General features: G+C 38.2%; 1 protein-coding gene across 1 annotated transcript in view; it reads left to right on the top strand.

Moving 5' to 3' along the window:
- The window catches only part of LOC104546069 (rap guanine nucleotide exchange factor 2), a gene marked incomplete at its 3' end in the record, with an annotated part of 49,236 nt that extends 28,284 nt beyond the window's left edge, over window positions 1-20,952 (top strand). The window contains exons 3-12 of the mRNA XM_010191360.1: window positions 2,150-2,327; window positions 4,060-4,196; window positions 4,743-4,901; window positions 6,439-6,591; window positions 6,962-7,126; window positions 10,140-10,247; window positions 10,341-10,544; window positions 10,634-10,742; window positions 16,202-16,448; window positions 20,795-20,952. Of these exons, the coding sequence (XP_010189662.1) occupies window positions 2,150-2,327; window positions 4,060-4,196; window positions 4,743-4,901; window positions 6,439-6,591; window positions 6,962-7,126; window positions 10,140-10,247; window positions 10,341-10,544; window positions 10,634-10,742; window positions 16,202-16,448; window positions 20,795-20,952 (1,618 nt within the window). The remainder of the gene's footprint in view (window positions 1-2,149; window positions 2,328-4,059; window positions 4,197-4,742; window positions 4,902-6,438; window positions 6,592-6,961; window positions 7,127-10,139; window positions 10,248-10,340; window positions 10,545-10,633; window positions 10,743-16,201; window positions 16,449-20,794) is intronic.
- Window positions 20,953-21,255: the final 303 nt, after the last annotated feature.

Here is a 21,255-nt window from a genome sequence, read left to right on the forward strand (position 1 = left end):
GTGTTTTTATTGCAATGGTTTGTATTTTTCGGTAACTAGTAAGTTAAAAATAATTGCTTTATCATTCAGCTTTCTGAATCTTCAAAAAGATTTAATTAGCTTTAAAAAGTTACCATCTTTGAGAAATGCTTGTAGGCTTTAGAAGTATTTTTAAAGTATTTTCTGAATACAAAGTTACATTTAATTTTAGTGTGAGAATTTTTTTTAAAATAGCATCAACTTTTCTTGATAACAGAGCTTCTCAACTTCTGTCCAGTTTTGTTTTGTCATGTAACATTCAAGTTACATGACAGGACAGTCAAGTAACTTGTCTTTTAATTATCAGATTTTGTACAATATGTGGAACTATCTCATGTATGTTAGCATTATGTTCTGCATTCATTTTACTAATGTGCTTTTGTGAGAGCTTAATGTGAGCAAGTAGGAGGGACGCTTGTTAGTAATGGGAAGGTATGAAAAATTGACTGTGAATTAGTCAGCCCTAATGTCACTAGAATTGTCACTGTTGGAGACTTCTGATTCTGACAGATTGGTGTCATAAGCTTTGCGTCTACTGACTCATCGTCACTAATTTTTCCACCACTTACTTTTGATGAAGGCTGTTCTGTAGAAGTAGTTAGAGAGACTGTTTCATATATATTTTAGGGAACATGCATGTTAAGCTCAGTAAGATTGCTAACATGGACACTGCTATCAGTGCTATCATTCTGTGATATGTTTGTATGCCAGTGTAACATCCTTCTTTATCCTACTTAGGAAATGCTCAGCATTTTTTTTAATTTAAAAAACAAAACAAAGCCACCACAAAGTAAGAATCATTTGAATTTTGTGTAGGTGCTGTTATACATTTTATATTAACTAGATCCTGTTACAGAGCTATTTAAGAATGACACTAGCTGCCCTGATGCTTCCTCATCTATATGCTACTGTTTGTAACATGGCCATGTATAATGGCATTAAAGTAACAGATGTCAGCCACAGCAAGTGAGGCAGGAATAGGGAAGATGATTCTATGAAAATGCCGATCTAATTTGTCTTACTTTCTCTGTGTTTAGAGGGTGACCTAGTTTTGGATGGGCTTTTTCTTACCACTGTGAGAGACAAATCGATGAAACAGGTTTTAGGAGGTGCTTTTGTCCCATGTATTTTTTTAGGTAGATGTGACTCTACTGTGGGCTTCCAGAGTCTCAGAAACAAACCATCCCTGTATGGCATGTGAAACTTAATTTCTCAAACCACAACTTAAAACTTGCTCATTAGAAGCTTGCATTTCCTTATAAATTGTTGTAACTGAGCCTTGGCAGCTGCTGTGGTATTAAATCAGGTTCTGAGAACGAGCAGCTTTATCAGCTGTGACAGTCAAATGTTTGTGGGATTTAGTAAGTGTTTGGTCTTAAAACTGAATAATTAGAATATATTTACCTTTAGATGCTATACTAATGAGCTCAGGCTCTACATGAATTATGTTCTCCTTCATTTTAATAGAATTTGATGGAGGTTAAGTTTGGCAGATATCCTATATAGTCCGTCTGTGGTGTTTAAACAGTGACTTTGCATTTGCTCTGCATCTGTAGATTCTTATATTGTTTATCAGCAAATGAAAGCCATATTTAACTATTTTCAACTGGAACTGTAAAAAAAAAAATCAGTCCTAGGTTACTGGGAGCTAGCAAAATTCCTGTAGGACTGAAACTGTCTACTTAAAATTACATTGTATTCCTAAGTGTCTGAAAACGTAAAGTTGGGGCAGGAACAGAAACAAATGATTTTAAATGAACTGTTTGTGTTCTTTTTAAAAAAAAAATTCAGCTAATATTCTAAGAAATTGTTACTTGAAATATAACTGCCTTCAGTTCCCTGAAGACCTACTCATTAAATAATGTATGTTGAATCCTGTTTATGTGTGGCTGATTGGAACAAGTGTTAAAAGCCCTGTTTAAACAATTGCTCTGGGTTGATTAATGGTTAGTTGTTTTAAAAAGAGATACGGAAAAAATAAGGCAATATGAAAATACTGAGTGAATTTGAGTGTTCTGTTAGGTGATAGAATTAATTTCTGTGTATTTAACTAGAAAACTGTGAAGAGCACATCTGGATGTTTGTTGGTTTTTTATTTTTTTATTTTTTGTTTGTTTATGTATTAATTTAGGCTACAGAAAGTGAGGCTGGTGATATGGATCTCAGTGGGTTGCCAGAGACAGCAGTGGATTCTGAGGATGATGATGATGAAGAAGACATTGAAAGGGCATCGGATCCTTTGATGAGTAGGGATATTGTTAGAGACTGCTTGGAGAAAGACCCAATAGACAGGACAGATGATGACATTGGTAAGTATTGCAATGTAGTAAAATACTGTCAAACTTTTTCTCCTTCACAAACAAGCAAACAAACAAACAAGTTTTGAGCTTGAGATTTTATTTTAATCATTGGCTTTTGCAGTTCGTAAGTTTAGTGTTTATTCAGTAAGGTGATTCATAAATGCTGTAAATTCAGCCAGTGAATGAAGAATGAGTGAATGAGTTGAGGAAGAGGATAACAGAGATGATATGGGTGAAAACTACTTGCTGGCCCTTTAGGTCTCAAGCTTCAACTTCTAATTGATGTCAGAACTGGTTTATGAAGTAAACATCTTTGTGTACTGGAAAACAGACAACCTTGGCAAAGTCAACATTAATGTCAACACTGGATGCTTATCTCATTAAATTTTTTTTAATTGTAACTTCTGATGTTGTGTCTCTTTTTAACCACAGAGGTATGTTTGTGTTAGACATTTGTGTTTGCTATCTTAACGTACAGGCTGATGCACTGAAAGCTAAGCAGAACTAGAATTCAAATTCTTACAATTTCTATTCTAATCTGATTTAACAGGCTGAGCGTTAATCTTTTTCTTTTGCCGAAGTATGATTTTCAATGATTAATTGACTGGAGCATGTCTTACATGAGGAAGATCTAAGAGAACTGAGACTGTTCAGCTCAGAGAAGAGAAGGGTCAAGGGGATGTCATCAATGCATACAAATACCTGGAGTGAGATTGTAAAAAAAGTCAGAGGCAGGCTCTTCTCAGTGGTGTGTGGTGACAAGACTGGAGACAGTGAGCACAAACTGATACAAACTGAGGCTCTGTCTGATGACCAGGAAACACTTCTTTTACTCTGAGGATGACTGAGCACTGTACAGTTTGCCCAGAGATAAGGTAGAGAGGTCTCCCTCCTTGGAGGTATTCAGAAGCCATCTGGACATGCTCCTGAGCAGTTGGCTGTAGGTGGCCCTGCTAGAGCTAGACCAGATGACATCCAGAGTTTCCTTCCAACCTCAACCATTCTGTGATTCTGAGTGAATAAAAATGTAGGAAAAAGATGGGGTCCTGTTGGCTGGTTCTGTTAGTTTTTTTAGATCAAACTGAATGCAAAGGTGTCTGGCATTTAGAGCATGTAATCCCTCAGCAGGACTACTAATAAAAATTGAGCTCTGTAGTTATGAACAATGTAAAAAGCAAAAATATGGGAGAAGTTCACAGCTGAGTACAAGTGCAATTCCAGTGCATGCAGAAGACACAGCAGCTGTAGTCACCTTTAAGACAGTAATCCTGGTCTATCTGGAACTTTGTGAATATGCCAGATGACGATCATATGCAGTTTACTGTTAGGTCTAGCCTAGGACGTGATGTCTTTAGTAATGAAGTAATTTGCTCAGTTTTGTGAAATTTCCCTTCTTAATGTCTTGCTGTGTTTTATATGACCTATCACGGTCTTCTTGGACTTATTGCCCTGGCTGAGTATTAGAGTTTTATTGGTGGTTTTCAGAGCTCTCGGTTACATTACAATTCTTCCATTATACTTGCTTTTGCTTTGCAGGGCTTCTATTGATGATATGACCAGCCAGTCTGTGTCTACAAAATACCCAGTAGTTACAACAGGCCACTGTACATGATTTATTAGTATACAGAAACGATTGTGCAGCATTTTAGCTTAAGTAGCTTAGGGCATATTGATGAAGAACTGCCTTCACTGTGCTTTGTTGTTTTGACATACACGACTCAGTTGGCTTTTTCTCCTTTAGAACAACTACTGGAATTCATGCATCAATTGCCTGCTTTTGCCAACATGACAATGTCAGTGAGGAGGGAGCTCTGTGCTGTAATGGTGTTTGCAGTTGTGGAGAGAGCAGGAACTATTGTACTAAATGATGGGGAAGAGGTCAGTAGAAGTTACTTTGGACTCTACCATTATACCAGACATCCCAGATTCCACAGGGTTAAGGTCCTCTTTTGTTGCTTAAAAATTGAAAAAGGATAAGTAACATCGATCAGATAAATTTTGCCTCTTTTTGTTCTGCATTTGTTTCAAAGCTTTTTTTTTTACCACTTGAACAACACTCGTTATGCTATAAAAGCATAAGAAAATACTCTTTGTAATATACAAAATGTTTCCTGCCTATTGGAGACGATTTTGGGAGTTTATTTCAGTATTTAGTGGTATTTTAAAACCACCTTTTTTTTTTCTTTTTAATTTTTTTTGTTACGGTCTTGCGTAAACTCTTAACATAATAGTTAAACATAGGATTCCAGTTTTCTTGAGCTGGAAATAGCTTCACATTTAAGCTAAACTAGCTTATAAATGTTTTTTATGGGTGCTAAAAATTACTTTTACTTTGGAAAAATGGTAAGGGTTGCATCTACATAGTATGGTACTACAATGTTAAGTGATTCAATCTTCACTTATCCTGCAACATTTGATTTGTAGCTGGATTCCTGGTCAGTCATTTTGAATGGCTCTGTGGAGGTGACGTACCCTGATGGAAGAACAGAGATACTCTGCATGGGGAACAGTTTTGGTGTTTCCCCTACCATGGAAAAGGAATATATGAAAGGAGTGATGAGAACTAAAGTGGATGACTGCCAGGTAGTGTGTCGGACTGTAATACACAGAAAATCACATAAGGTGTAATGCAACTCAATAGCCAGACACCGTTTTATTTTATACTGAATATATGTAAAATCTCCAGCGTGTAACCCTGTGCAACAGTTGGGAAGTATGTGCATACTCACAATCTGGGAAATTGAATTCTCTTCATCATTTTGGATTAAGAGGTTTGTCTACATGCTTTTTCCAGAACTTGGAGTCCTGTTGCATATATCAGTTGCTTCAAACTTAAGATCTCGAAGTCCATTAGCCATTACAGGCTCTTCTACAAGCAATAGTCATTCATCCTTACTCAACTCAGCTACTGAATCTTAAAGTAATAGAAGCTCTCTGTCCCATGGTTTGAGTAGAAAATCTATTTTCAACCAATCTGACCTTTCAAGAAAAATGCCTTGATGTTTGCTGTAGCACAAGTAATTTAATATAAGGAATGCTTCTCGTAGCATAAAACTACTAGCCTGATCTGGATTTGTGGTTGCTATTTACTTATTCCCACCTAGAAGGAAATAGCCAAACCCTGGGTGAATTAAGCATTTTGCTTAAAAGTGCATAAATGATATCAAGTTAGGATAACGTTTTGCAACAAATCCAAGCTGTTGGAGTTCTGTTTTCGCTGCTACTAGCTGCTGAAAATAGAAAAGGTGTGTAGATGAATTATGAAGAATGCAGAGAAAATACTGTATGTGTGAATATCATCCCTTTGTCCTAAGTACGTACATCATCGTTTATCAACTTTTCAGTCAGAAGAAACACTCTCAGTTAAATACCCAAGTTCATATGACAGTTTAATCTTGAGTGTTTGCCCCAAAAAGGAACTAAGGTATAAAACTTTTAACAAGTTATGGAAGACAGTTTATAGTGTATAGAGTATTTTTTTCCTAAGTTGTAGTGAGTGATCTTGATTATGTTTGAATGGTGTAGGTGTTAGAAATATTCTTCAGATATTTATTCTTGCACTTATTCTTGGCTGACCAGATGATTCTAAAACTATTTTTTCCTGCTGTATGCTTTAATCCAGAAGTAATTTGCTTCTGTGTGCTTGCACTTGTGTAATTGAGTCAATGCAGGTTTCTCAATGATTGACTTTATTAATAATAGCTCTGAAAAATTAAAAGTAATTACAGTAGCAGTAGTCACGAAAATCAAAAACTAGATTTTCCCTTCAATCTCTTAACCCTTCTAAATGCCACACAAGAGCTTGCATGGCAGAAAAATACCAGCTAGGATACTGAGCTTCATCTCTAGCAGAGGGAAGGTCAAAGCAGCTAAACAGAAATGACTGGTAATGCTAAATCATTTTGCTCTGATGGATCTTGGTGTCCTCTGACTGCAAGAATTCAGTGGAAGTACTATGCTTGTGTTCATCTGCTTACGACAGCTAAAGTGATGGAAGGACAAGTTTGGCTCACTGCAGGTTGAGAAACTACTTTATCTTTAGTAGAGTACTTGCATCTTAAGCCTGAATGTGTTTCTAAAGATTTACCTTTTAATACTGGTGCGCAATGATTCTTTCCAGTTTGTTTGTATAGCCCAGCAAGATTATTGCCGCATCCTCAATCAAGTGGAAAAGAACATGCAGAAGGTGGAAGAGGAAGGGGAGATTGTGATGGTCAAGGAGCACAGGGAACTTGATCGCACTGGAACAAGGAAAGGTCACATTGTCATCAAGGTAAAAGCAAAAGAGGGAGTGTCTTGCAAAAGTCTGTGTTCTGTAAACTTCTTAACTTGTCAAGTTATGTCCAAGATTAGCTGATATATATATCTTTCTTTCTCTATCTATGTTTCTCTTTACAGTTATGCAACAGTTTCTCTATGCAGTTATTGATAACTAGGTGATTTCTATGCAATTCCATTGCAGAAATTTTTTGCATTTCTTACCCATAATGGTTAAGCTGTTACGTTTGCTTAGCTCATCAGTCAATAGATATAAGTATTCTTTCTAGTGTAAGGTATCTTTAGTATGTTATTAGAAAACAGATTTGCATTTATTGAAACTGTTTTAGTAACTAAGGGGGTTTTGCTTGATTTTTGTTTCATAGGGAACAGCTGAAAGGTTAACAATGCATTTGGTGGAAGAACATTCTGTGGTAGACCCAACATTTATAGAAGACTTCTTATTGACATACCGGACCTTTCTTTCCAGCCCAATGGAAGTGGGCAAGAAGTTGTTGGAGTGGTTCAATGACCCCAGCCTCAGGGATAAGGTTAAAATCCCCTGAATTACGTATCTGTTAGCATTTGCGTTGAAACATAGGCTATTAAGAATAAAATAAGTTTTAGAGGGAGTGACTTAGCTGAATAAGACACAAATAGCTACTGACATATTTTAGTGGCAGAATATATGCATAAAACTAAGAAAATGTTTTTTCCTTATGTTATTGTACTTTATTTAAGTACTAATGTATTCAGATGAGGTAAATTAGCCAAGTTTTACCATGCTCCTTTTTTACAACATAACTTAGTTGCTTGCAAGTACAGGGAAAGCTTTTTTCCAATAATAAGTATTTTTATTTAATGTAATTCATTGGAATCGTGTCTTGTCTCGAAATTTGAGCACATAACTTAAGTTCTGTGTTTTCCATATATACTGCTAGTTAACGCAACTTGGCAAACATTTTGTGATAATTTATTTCTACATAAAGGCACTTGAAAATATAGCCATTGTTAAGAATCTTTTGACCCTTACGCAGCATTAGAAAAACCCCAAAACACAAGAAAGCAGTCAAACATCCTCTTCCCTAAACAGAAGTGTTATGATGGAAGAATAAGGCACTGTATATACAGTTTTGGCACTCCGTTTATTTAGGCTATACTGTGCTTCACACTGTAATGCTTTATTTTCACTTGTATACAACTTTCTCATATGCTAAAAAAAAAAAGTAAAAAATTCCAGATATTTTTTGTGAATTCGAAATCAAGGGAATTTTATGAAAAAGGTTAAAGAGAAATTTTATTTTCAACTTCTCTTTAAGCTGGGGTATTTCTTCTAGAAATGCTAGTGTATCTGTGCGTTGGAGGAAGCATCTTACTTTTGACAGAATAGTCTTTGCAACTAATATTGTTTAGCATAGGCTTGTTACAACTTCATAGCTCTAATATTGGAATTCGTACTTAAACTTACTTTTCTTGTCCTTCAATGGGTAATCCCCTCAGCCTCTGTAAAAGCATGAGCCAGAACAGTTGCTGCTGTCGGGTACGAAAATAAAGCAGCTCTTTGTTCTGCTGTCTGGATCACCAACCCTTTCTGACACTGAGTAGTGCTGACAAAAAGGCAGGAGTCGGAGAACAGCTTGGGACAAGTGGAAATAAGTAAATGGGGAACATGGAACATGGAAAATTTTGGCCATTTTATATTAGGGGCTAATAGGCGGTGAGGAGAGGGAAAGTGAAATAAAACTTCCTGAGGATGAGCAGAACTTGGTAGGAATCATACTGGGACGTTCAAGATTGAGCCTTATTGAGGATTTTGCCCAGCAGCACTGTACTATACTTTATAGCTTTTATTCTCTCTTATTGCTGTGTGTGGTTGTGGCACAAGTGATGACGTTCCTGGGGAAGTCACTGTTCAACCCTTTCTGGCACAGTATCTTTTGAATACAGTAGTAAGTCCCAACTTTGACAGCAGCATTGATATTGAAGCTGTCACTGCAGTGAGTTAAAATATATTACGTAGTATGGCTTGCAACTTCCTGGCCCAGTTTAAAAATCTGCAATTAGACTAAATTTGTCTAGACACTGTCTGGATCTTCCAATGTCATCCATATTAGTGAAAAATACCACATGTGTTTAACAGAAAGGAAGTTCATCTTAAATTTCAAAGGTGGAAAAAATTCAAATATATTAGAAATGCTACCTCTAGCCTACCCGTGGGTAGATGCTTCAGCACATAGTGCCTCTTGTTAGAAATTTGAACTCTTGAGTTCTGAAGTACTCGATTAGTTTGGTCATGAATTTCAGCAATTCTTCTGAATTCACTTGCATTTCTGGGGAAAGAAAAGTGAAACTACTTGGAAACTGTATAAACACAATAAACTATACAGCTCCCATGGTGGTGACAGGGTTTGATTTTTGGCTGCCTCATGTCAAATCTTTAGCGTAAGAGGCTGCAGGGGTTTAGATTTTGTGCAGAGGCAGAGAATGGACAGTGGTTAGCTTTAGCAGATTAAAATTTGTCTGAGATTTGCTTCCTAAGCTCTAGTTTGTTAAATGTTTAGGGACTTTACCCTACTAATGTGTTTTCCAAGCATAGCAGAAGAAATGCAGCTGTATTTTTAAGATAACTTTGAGTGGCACATCCATTTTTTATTCAGAAGCTTTTAAAAATAGTAAGAATCAATATTAATTTGAGACATTAAAAAATATTTTATTTTCTCAGGGCAAGTGCTGCTGATGTTCCAGGTGAAATTGCATACCAAGATAAAATTTTATAGTGGAAGTGAATATTTTTTTAAATTGTGACTCTTATTTTGTGACTTTACATTCAGTAATATTAATTGATAGTATGCCTTTAGGTGTTTCTTCCTAAGACACTGTAAAATACCCGCTAAGCTCATTCTCAGCTTGATAACCATAGCTGCTTGGAGGAGAGTAGGGGTGGAGGGAAAGGAGGAGTAGTAAACTGAAAGACTAACTCTAAGGAAAAGAGTTGCATATAATTTGCTGTTAAATCCTTCTCCCTGCATTTCACAATAGATCTTTTTTCTTGTCTCTAAACATATAGTAGCTCTTTTACACAGGTAAATGCCTAATGAACTTAATGGTGGTTTATCTAAAGATTTCTGAGATTCAAAAGCCAATAATAAAACAGTATCGGAAGCTTTTTGATCACATGCCCAAAGAATTAAGCAGATTTGGAAATGGACATGAACAGGAAATTGTTGCTATAAGTCAGAAATGGATCTAACTCTTTGCCTTGTACCTGTGTACTCTATTCTCTACTCAATCAAACTTGATACAGCCAGTGTTAGTTTTCTAACTTATTGTATTCTTTATGAAATACAACATAAAATTGTTTATACAAGTAAAAGCAATTTTAATACTATCCTCCTGGTAAATGATTGCATATTAGTAAAGATAGGTTTGGGTGTATATATGTATAAAATCTTTAGGATTCCAGTGGATTACAAGGGCTTCCAAGAGCAGTATTTTTAAAGGACTTAGCACTAGTGCTGTTTTGGGTATTCCTGGAAAACATTCATCCTCTTGATTAATTTTCAGGTTACACGGGTAGTACTGTTGTGGGTGAACAATCACTTCAATGATTTTGAAGGAGATTCTGCTATGACTCGATTTCTGGAAGAATTTGAGAACAATTTGGAGAGGGAGGTAAGAGTGAGAGGTTTTTTTCCTAGCGGTTAGGGATGGCAGGGAATAGCCAGGCTGTTGTTTCATGTAACTCATTATGCTTTTCTTTTGTAGAAAATGGGTGGACATTTGAGGCTGTTAAATATTGCTTGTGCTGCTAAAGCTAAACGAAGATTGATAACCTTAACAAAGCCATCTCGAGAAGCCCCTTTGCCTTTTATCTTGCTGGGTGGGTCAGAAAAAGGATTTGGAATCTTTGTTGACAGTGTAGATTTTTGTAGCAAAGCTACAGAAGCAGGCTTGAAACGTGGAGACCAGGTATGTAATTTTAAAATGTCCTCTTTTCCCCTTTTTTGTTTCCTTTCTCTTTACTAAATAAAAATAACGCTACCTATCCACATTTTTAGATACTGGAAGTGAATGGTCAAAACTTTGAAAACATTCAGCTGTCAAAAGCCATGGAAATCCTTAGAAATAACACTCATCTGTCTATCACTGTGAAAACCAATTTATTTGGTAAGTTTGCATGCACTTTTTGTTCTGATTTTGATGGAGCCTTTTTAATAGTTTAAAATAGTTTGAAACACTTTTCTGCTGGAGAGAGAAGAAAAAGGAGGCTTGCAGGTCCTAAAATACCTTAGTTCATAATTGCAGAGAAAAATTTAAGAATAGGGCTTTATATAAAATGCCTTCACTTTCACAAGTGCATGTTTCTAGATTAAGGGGAACTATTGCAACCATGTGGCTTGAACTATATGAAATGTGTTTGTACATGTAACATATAGTCCTTTGGTATTGAATGCCAGTAGTGAGTTCACCTGTGAGAGGTGTGCCTGGGTGACATAGCTCCAGGAGCTGAGTAGTTGAAGAGTATCAGGGAGTATAAGAGGGAGATCTACTACTGGAACAACACCTTACCCTCCCTGTCTCAGACCCAGCAGGCAGACATCACTCATGCAGTGGAGAACTCCCTATCCTCTCTCCACCTAACTGAATAGAGAAATTCAGGAGACGAGGACAGATGGCAGCAAGTTCCTGCCCAGCACAGCAGGTGTCTCCCCTGTGATAATCTCAACCTTCCACATTCCCTTGCCTAACAGATGTGAAGTGAAACCAAACCTTAATGAGAATTATGGTTCTCACAGTTTAGAAACGTTCCCAACGTTAAGACAACCGAAGCCCTGCATCAAAATGTCTTCCATAAAGAAGAAAGGAAGGGTCATTTTCATAGGGGCCTCCCATCTGAAGGGAACAGGAGGCCCAATATGCAGACTGGACCCATTTCTCAGGGAAGTCTGCTGCCTACCCTGGGGCCCAGGTTAAAGGTGTGAAAAGAAAACTTCCAACTCTGGAAAGGCCCATGTATCCATCCATTACTGATTTTCCAAGTAGGTAGTGATGAAATCTCATCAAGAAGCTTGAGTGCAATTAAGAAGGACTTCAAGGCCTTGGGACAAAGGATGAAGGGACCAGGTGCACAAGTAGTGTTCTCCTCTATCAGTCCTATTACAGGGAACAATGAGGGAAGGAACAGGAAGAGCCAGGAAATAAGGCTGGTGTGAGAAGCAGAATTTTGGGGGTTTTGACTACATGTTTGCCTACACAACACCAGGCCTGCTGGCAAATGATGGGGTATACCTTTCTCCAAGGGACAAAAGGATCCTTACCAAGAAGTTAGCGGGGCTCATCGAAAGAGCTTTAAACTAGATTTGAAGATGAAGGGGAATGAAATCAGGCTTGCTAGAAATAATCCTGGGGATGGCACGCCAATGTGTGAGGGACAGGGTGGTAGCGAGATCCTCTGGTCTGCAACCTCAGAGGATGTGGGGGATAGTAATCCAAGTGAAGAGGCAAAGGTTGCTGATGGGTTAGAAATAACAGCAAATACTCACTTGGAAACTTCTCCCCTCAAAAGACTGTCAGGATCAATAGCTCGACTGAAGTGCATCTATACCAATGCACGCAGCACAGGCAACAAACAGGAGGAATTAGAAGCCATTGTGCAGCAGGAAAACGATGATATAGTTGCCATCACAGAAGCATGCTGGGACAACTCACATAATTGGAGTGCTGCCATGGATGGCTATAAACTCTCCAAACGGGACAGGCGAAGAAGGAGAGGTGGTGGGGTAGCCCTGTGTTTTAGGGAGTGTTTTGATTGCCTTGAGCTCAGTGATGGGGATGATAAGGTAGAGTGTTTATGGGTGAGAATCAGGGGAAAGGTCAAGAAGGCAGATATCATGGTGGGAGTATGTTATAGACCACCTAACCAGGAAGAAGAGACAGATGAAATATTCTACAAGCAACTGGGAGAAGTCTCAAGATTGCTAGCCCTTGTTCTTGTGGGGGACTTAAACTTGCCAGATATCTGCTGGAAATACAATACAGCAGAATTTAAACAATCTAGGAGGTTCCTGAAGTGTGTGGAAGACAACTTCCTGACACAACTGGTGAGTCAACCAACTAGGGAAGGTGCCCCACTGGACCTGTTGTTTGGGAACAGAGAAGGCCTTGTAGGTGCTGTGATGATGGAGGAGGCCTGGGGCACAGCAATCATGAAATGATAGAAGTCTTGATTCTTGGAGAAGTGAAGAGGAGGGGTCAGCAGAACTGCCACCTGGGACTTCAAGAGGACAGATTTTGGACTGTTTAGAAGGCCGCTTGACAAGAGTTTCTTGGGAGACAGTCCTGAAGGGCAAAGAAGCCCAAGAAGACTGGACACTTTCAAAGAAGAAAATCTTAGAGGTGCAAGAGTGGGCCATCCCCATATGCTGACAGATGAGCCAGCGGGGAAGAAAACTGTTCTGGCTGAATAGAGAGCTTTGACTGGATCTCATTAAAAAGAGGAAAGTCTATGATTGTTGGAAGAAGGGGCAGGCAACTCGGGAGGAATACAGGGGTGAAGCGAGGTCATACAGGAAGAAAATTATAAGGGCTAAAGCCCAACTAGAGCTTAAATTGGCTAATTCTGTGAAAGATAAGAAAGAATATTTCTGTAGTTATATTAACAACAAAAGGAGGGCCAAGGAGAATCTACATCCAGCTGTTTCCTGGGTGCCCAGACCCCTGAGCCCCAGAAGACAGGGAGCAGAACAGAGCTCCCATGATCCAAGAGGAAATGGTTAGTGACCTGCTCTGCCAATTAGACTTACACAAGTCTATGGGGCCAGATGAGATCCATCCAAGGGTACTGAGGGAGCTGGTGGAGGTGTTCACTGTGCTCCTTTCCATCATCTATCAGCAATCCTGGCTGACGGGTGAAATTCCACTTGACTGGAGGTTGGCAAATGTGACACTCATTTATAAGAAGGGTTGGAGGGAGGATCTGGGGAACTACAGACCTGTCAGTCTGATGTTGGTGCCAGGGAAAGTTATGGAACAGATAATCTTCAGTGCCATCATGCAACACATCCAGGACAACCAGACGATCAGGCCCAGTCAGCGTGGGTTTATGAAAAGCAGATCCTGCTTGACTAACTTGATCTCCTTCTATGAGAATGTGACCTGCTTAGTGGATGAGGGAAAGACAGTGGATGTAAGGTACCTGGACTTTAGTAAGGCCTTGGACACAGTTTCCCACATCATTCTGCTGGAGAAACTGGCTGCCATTGGCGTGGACAAGCATACTCTTTGCTGTTAAAAAACTGGTTGGATGGCAGGGCTCAGAGAGTTGTGGTGAATGGAGTTAAATCCAGCTGCCAGCCAGTTACAAGTGGTGTTCCCCAGGACTCAGTGTTAGGGCTAGTCCTGTTTAATATCTTTTCAATGATCTGAGTGAGGGGATCGAGTGCTCCCTCAGTAAGTTTGCAGATGACACCAAGCTGGGTGGAAATGTTGTTCTGCTTGTGGGCTCTGCAGAGGGATCTGGACAGGCTGGATCAGTGGGCTGAGGCTGATTGTATGAGGTTGAACAAGGCCAGGTGCTGGGTCCTGCACCTGTGTCACAACAACCCCATGCAGTGCTACAGGCTTGAGGATGAGTGGCTGGAAAGCTGCCAGGCAGAAAAGGACGTGGGGGTGTTGTCTGACAGCCGATGCAGTATGAGCCAGCAGTGTGCCCAAGTGGCTAAGGCCAGTGATATCCTGGCTTGTATCAAGTAGTGTAGCCAGCAGGACAAGGGAAGTGATCCTTCCCCCTGCTCCTTGAAAACTGTGTTCAGTTTTGGGCCTCTCACTATAAAAAGGACATTGAGGCTCTGGAGCGTGTCCAGAGAAGGGCAACAATGCTGGTGAAGGGTCTGGAGCGTAAGCCATATGAGGAGCAGCTGTGGGAGCTGGAGTTGTTTAGTCTGGAGAAGAGGAGACTGAGGAGAGACCTTATCGCCCTCTACAACTACCTGAAAGGAGGTTGTAGTCAGGGGGGGATCAGTCTCTTCTCCCAGGTAACAAGTGATAGGATGAGAGGAAATGGTCTCAAGTTGCACAGGAGGAGGTTTAGATTAGATATTGAGAAAAAAATTCTTCACTGAAGGGGTTATCAGATACTGGAACAGGCTGCCCAGGGAAGTGGTCGAGTCACCATCCCTGGAGGTTATTTAAAAGACAGGTAAATGAGCTGCTTAGAGACCTGGTTTAGTAGTGGACAGGTTATGGTTGGACTCGGTGATCTTAAAGGTCTTTTGCAACCAAATGGCTCTTTGATTCTCAGGAAAGCCTCTTCTAGAATTTCAGTTGATCAGTGATCTTAATCTGTCTGCTGAACTTGCTCATAGTTTTTCAGTCCATGCCTAACATGAGTGTGACAAGGTTAATAAGGTCACCTGCCAGCTACATGAAAACAATCTTACTACTCTCTGAATCAATTCTCTTACTTTCTCTCTCTAGCAAGTGCTAGAGCAATCATGAAGGAGTCTTGAAGCAGCTCAGGAGCAAATTTAATATGATAAGTAATTAACAGTTTGTTGGTTTTGATTTTTACCACTGAATACTTGGATTATTTATACAATTTAGTGATATGTTCCCCATGTATCGCAGTATCAGGTTCTTTATCGCAAATAAGTAGGTCAGAATATTACCACAGGATGTCACTGCATTAGCTGATGCAGTGCTAAATATGCTTAGGTTATGTCTGAAAGGCATATGTCAAATCTCTTTCCTGAGGACTTTTTTTTGCTTTGCAGTAAAGATTCTAACATTTCAATTGTTTCTAATAATTAAGGCATTTCTTAATATATCTGTATGTGCTTCTTTATAAGTATGTGCTTTTTTATCTGTGTGTAAGTTCTGTGTAACCATCCTTCACACGGTAGATTTTTGAATCTCATGTGTTGCTTTAGTATGTTCAAGATTAAAGCTGATTTCTTAATTTCTTCAAAATCTGTGGTTTTCTAAGATTTTAATCTTGTTGCTCCACTGCAAATACTGAAATCACATCACAGTTGAGTCTCAGAGCGGTTACTTTCTGTGTATTTCACGCACTATTCCTTATCAACAAATCCCAAAATAGAGAGTTTCCTTTTTTTCTAAACAGCATCTTATTTTATCTGATTTGTCTCTGCAGCCTCCAGCTGCTATTCAACAGTACACTTATTGGCTCAGATTACACTCTTCCACTTCTCTTTGTGTGTCTTATTTGAAGCTTTCAAAGTCTCTTGGTGATTACTGTATACCTCTGCAGATAAGGATGAATATTAAGGGCAAAACTAATACATAATAATAAAAGCTAGCCCTTAATACTCATCCTTAGCTGGTTGTCCTTGTTCCCGCTTTTTCTACAGTTCCTTCGTTTTAATTATCAGTTTTAATTTATTTTTACAAATCAACTCATCAGATGATTTTTTGCATTTATATATGGAGACTTCCTCTCACGCTTAGAATATGTCACTTGATCTCCACATCAGTTGTGTTTGATTTTTTTTTTTTTATTTTTGTTTAATCATTTTTTGGTGATGATTAATATTAAACTGGTCTGGTGTACAGAGCTTTCTTTTACAGTTTTGTTCTTTTTCTTTCCTCTCTTTTCCTGTCTTGTGCAGTTTTTAAAGAACTCTTAACAAGGTTGTCAGAGGAAAAAAGAAATGGTGCTCCCCACCTGCCTAAAATTGGTGACATTAAAAAGGCGAGTCGTTATTCTATCCCAGACCTTGCCGTTGATGTGGAGCAGGTAATAGGATTAGAAAAAGTAAATAAGAAAAGTAAAGCCAACACAGTTGGGGGAAGAAATAAATTAAAGAAGATACTTGACAAGACTCGAATCAGTATTCTGCCTCAGAAACCATACAAGTGAGTTTTTTATTTCCTCTTAAATATTTCCTTTGTGTTAAATTTTAATAATTTCTCATGATACTTACATTTTGTCATTATACTTTTTTGTTTATTAGTGCAAACCATGGTTGTATCTGAAAAAAAACCTACAAAATACTAGCCTGAATGTTTGAATGATCATAGACTACTAATAATGCACTTCCTGACATCAATATGGACTTATTTTACTTCTTACAGATGAAGTGATGGCACAAATACTTTTTCATGTCATTTACTCTTTTCTTTTAAGAGGATTGTTAACTGGAAGTATCCCAGGCAATTAATTTCAGACTAACTCTGCAAGCAGGTTCACTCGCAAATGGTTGATAGGACCAATGATTTCAATTTATCTACATTCCAGTGGTCTGTAAGAATTTCTGTGTACTGCCATAAGACAGACTGAGGTTAAAATTTTAACTTGAGTTCTGTGACAGAATTATTTTTTTAATGAAAGCTAAATATGGTATCTGATATTTTTTATTCTATGAACACATTTTAGAAATAGAGTTCTGATAAGGATTGTTGGAAACAATAGAAGAATGACTTTTTTGTGATTTTTATGGGAATCTGGTTCTTGGCCAAGAGAGATGGTGTTGATGCGAAAAATGAATTGTAGAGGGTCGTTGATGTGTATCGGTATTTTCTCTTGCATTTTTCTTTTCTGTGTGCCGTTGAGAAAGAAATCTGTTCTATGTAAATTCATGAAAAAGACACTCATGCTGGAAATCTAGGATTTTTTTCCTGCTATTTTAAGAAAAAAAAATTGCTTAAATAATGTTAGGTATTCCCTACTAAGTTAATACTGTTCTGAAGCATTATAAATAGAATATTGGTAATGTAAAGGTTAAATGGGTATAAATTATTATGTCCAAATAATGAATAATTCTTAAATTGATACAGATACATTTCAGTAGAGGAGAATCTGTAAATCCTCTTTTTGTGTTGTCTTTAGAATGTTGCCTTTTGTTTCACTGGTCTTGTATGTTTGTTCCTCTGATAAGCCATGTATACTATTAGGTGTGATTTTTCTTTTTTTATTGTTCACCATTGTTCACAGCTTTTGCATAAAATTCTTTTTTTTTTTTTTTTTTATTCCTTTCATTTGTGCAGGGAGCTCTTTCGGTAAGACTCAGAACAACAGTAAACCTGTTTTCTTTTGCTAGCTTTAATTCTTGTGTTATATATAGCAATTTGTCTGGAAAGCTTGTTGACACTCAGTTGTTTGTTTCTGCATAGAGATGTGTACCTGTAGACTTTCCCATTTGTGCTTTTTTTTCCACTATTGCATAAAAACTTTTACCTTGTTCTTCCTAATAATTAATGGTATTGCATATAGATTAAGGGATTTTACCTATTCACCTATTCTCATGTGTTTTCAAATACCAAAAACCAAGAGGAATGAAAAAGCTGATTTACTCGTTAATTAAAGTAGATATATGAAGACTTCACAAGTCAGTTAGTTTATGAGTTGAAACTGTCTGCCTTTTTTTGAATGTGAATACTGCAGAGGTCTCCAGTGCCTCTAGAATGTATCCAGATAAAAGTAAGACATTAAATCGGTATCAAAGATGAATCAGTTTGAGCAGGAAACAATGCTTTCTTTTAGTCTTGCATTTTAGTCCAATAATGTCAAGCAACTTCCTAAACTGAGTAAACAGCACCATTTCCTCTGCATCTACTGGGAAATCCTTCTCTCTGCCAGCTATAAGGCATCTCTTGAAGTGTGCTTCTGGCTACAGCCTCCACTTGAGCTCTTTGCTTTCTTTACTTTTTTAATTCGAAGTGGTTTTTTGGTCTTGTAGGCTCAGTTGCTCCAAGTATGGATTAAACACAACCCCACCTCCATCACTACCATGTCTCAGTGATGCCAATGACATCATAGCCCTTGCAGGCACGTGTATGTCTGTAATTCTTCTTGCTTATTTCCCATGCTCTGTGTGTTAGTGCAGAGGCATTTAAGTTGGTCCTCCTTTGAAGCTGATTTATTGACTGGTGGTCCTTTGTCCTGCACTTCAGGTGCTTTCATCCTGGCCTGTGATCCTACTCTAGTCATGGGGCATCTCTTGCTGTCATTGGCATCGAATTGGGATGGATTGAGGACTCTCCCCCTCCCGATTCCCCGCTACTCTTGTTTAATTTAGCCTCTTGACTAAATTGGAAAGCCTGTGGCTGAAGAAGGTCTTCCCCTTCTCTGAAAGATGGACAATATATACATTTATATAAAACATTTAGTATATGAGTACTTACAATTGAGAGGAATTTTGGAAACATTACTTCCGTTTAAAAACAAAACAAACCCAAATAAACCTTACGTTCATCAGTTGATCCACTTTACTGAAGCTGCTTCTGTCTTCGTGCACAGGATAGATATAAGATTATATAACACTGACAGACCCCAGAAGGAATACATAATGCAAGTGAAACTGTTAATATAAGTGATGAGTGGGTCGCATTGTCTTCATTTGATTTGAGTTTAGAACCATCTGAAAGCGCTTTTAGGTTCAGGGGCTTTGGGGTTTTTTGTTTACTTGGTTTTTTTGTGTGTATGGGAAGTGGTTCCTACTTGAAAGACAAGATCTCGATTGCTGAGAATGCTTTTAATTGTAGTGAAAGAATTGCTTGTGGCTTAGTGTAGAAGTGCTGTGTGCTGAAGTGGTCACTGCTTGTCACACTATTTTGTGCTTTATATGCAAGTACAAAAATACAGATATTCAGATTCAGCTTCTGATTGAGAGAGAATTCAAGAACTTTTTCTCAGTGGACTTTGAGTGTTTCTGTCACTTTCATGGCTTGGGGTTTACAATTTGTAAAATGTTTTAGTAATACAGGATTATGTTGTTTTTAAAAAGTATAACAAGGAGAAAATCCAAACATATTATACAGAGATACCCCTCCAACCTTTTTTGAGTTGTATTGCCTTCTGAAAAAGTAGTTGCTCTGCCCATGTAATTAGGATTGTGTCTTCAACGCTCAGAGATACTGGCCTAGCTTCCCAGAGTACTGTTCAATTCATAGCACTTAAAGAAGTGGTATAAAAGTGTCCTGGGTAAAGTAATTAATTGGTAAGCACAAAACCATACTTGTGCTGTTACAGCTCAACAGAGATAATTATCAGGCCCCCAATTCTGTTTACTCTGGGTTTTTTTGAGAATGTATACAACACTAGACAAAAGCTTAAGTGCCCAAAATTAGGGTACAAATGGTCTTTTGTGTTGCATCATTTGATTTAGTAGCTTGACTTTTTGAAGTTGCAGCAGTTTGCAATGAAATCTAAGTTCTGGTTTATGTTTTATTTACATATGTAGATACAGACTTTGATGTGTTAGCCTTTTAAAAAGGCTTTGCTTATAGTGGCTAAATTTTGAATTAATTTCATTTTCTATAATGGCTGCCATTCAACACTATACACCCGCAGGGTATTTTATTGAGTATTTGCAGCTATGTATATAAAGAAAAGTTCAATGACTAGCTCCAACTTCATCCTTGCTGGTTATGACTAGCTCTGACTTCACTTGCTGGTTATGAACTCAAAAGCAATAAGCAAATTAGTGCCTGCTATAATATGGTGATAGCTCTGTCTCTGACCCATCTAGCACTGCTGACCTCGTTATATACCCTGCCTTTCACAATTTAGAAGACAAAGTTCTTTGCCTTCTATCACAGAATACTTTACTTACAGCTGTCAGTGGAGGGGATACTCATACCACCTAAGTGTGGATGCTTACCTTAGCCTCCCAAGTTATCTGGCATCACTTCAGTCACATTCAGTGAAGAGAAACTCAGAGAAGGTGTACAGGGTAGGAAAATTGATTACCTCAACAATCCTCTGTTGAAAGATCTTAGGCTGTGTGGCTACAGTACATCCTGAAATACAGTTGCAAATCCTATCTGTGATGAGGTAAAAGACCTGTGAAATTCAGTTCTTATGAAACAGCACTGAGGGGCAGCAGTATTAGTCAAATTTGAGTGGTGGGGTGATGCGAGTATTATGAGGTGTGTACCAGCTTTGGAATAAAGACCTTGACCACTCTGAGAAATGGTCAAAAATAATGAGCCTAGCAGTTCCTCACAGCTTAGTGTTGAACGCTAGGATCTTTGTCAGTGTGGGCAGCAGATCTAATCACTTTCAGTGGGCATTTGGGTTCTGTTGACAAAGTCAGACAGCAAGTGTTGTTATCTGGAGAATTTTAATGCCCAATTAGTAATCACAGTACTATCAATTGAAAGTGTGGAAATGTAGCAATACAGACATTCCCGTATCCCTCTAATACAGCTCAAGCTCTTGAATGTGTGTTAGTCCTGATATTATTTCTTTCTGGATGCAGTGACATTGGAATTGGCCAGTCTCAGGATGACAGCATTGTGGGACTGAGGCAAACGAAACACATTCCTCCTGCTTTACCTGTCAGTGGAACCCTGTCATCCAGTAATCCTGATCTACTGCAGTCTCATCACCGCATCTTAGACTTCAGTACTACTCCAGGTAAGGATCCTCATGACCTTTATAATTTCCTTTCATTGATCTCTTTTTTTAAAAATCTCTGAACTTCCAGAGTCTGAAGATGCATGTGAGTTTTTTTAACTGTGTGCTGTCATCCACAGATTAGCCACCTATTAATGCATTAGGATTTATTACATTTGCTCCAATATACTTCACCCAAATGTATTAGATGTCTTTTTTTTTCATGTTGTATAGAGTGCCTCTTGCTGGTTGAATATTCTTGGCCAGTGAAAATTTACTTTGCTTGGTATTTTATAATTTGCCCTAAGGGTCAGTCTTGTAAAG

This window comes from Mesitornis unicolor, unplaced genomic scaffold (assembly GCF_000695765.1).
Source record: "Mesitornis unicolor isolate BGI_N332 unplaced genomic scaffold, ASM69576v1 scaffold6539, whole genome shotgun sequence".
NCBI lineage: Eukaryota > Metazoa > Chordata > Aves > Mesitornithiformes > Mesitornithidae > Mesitornis > Mesitornis unicolor.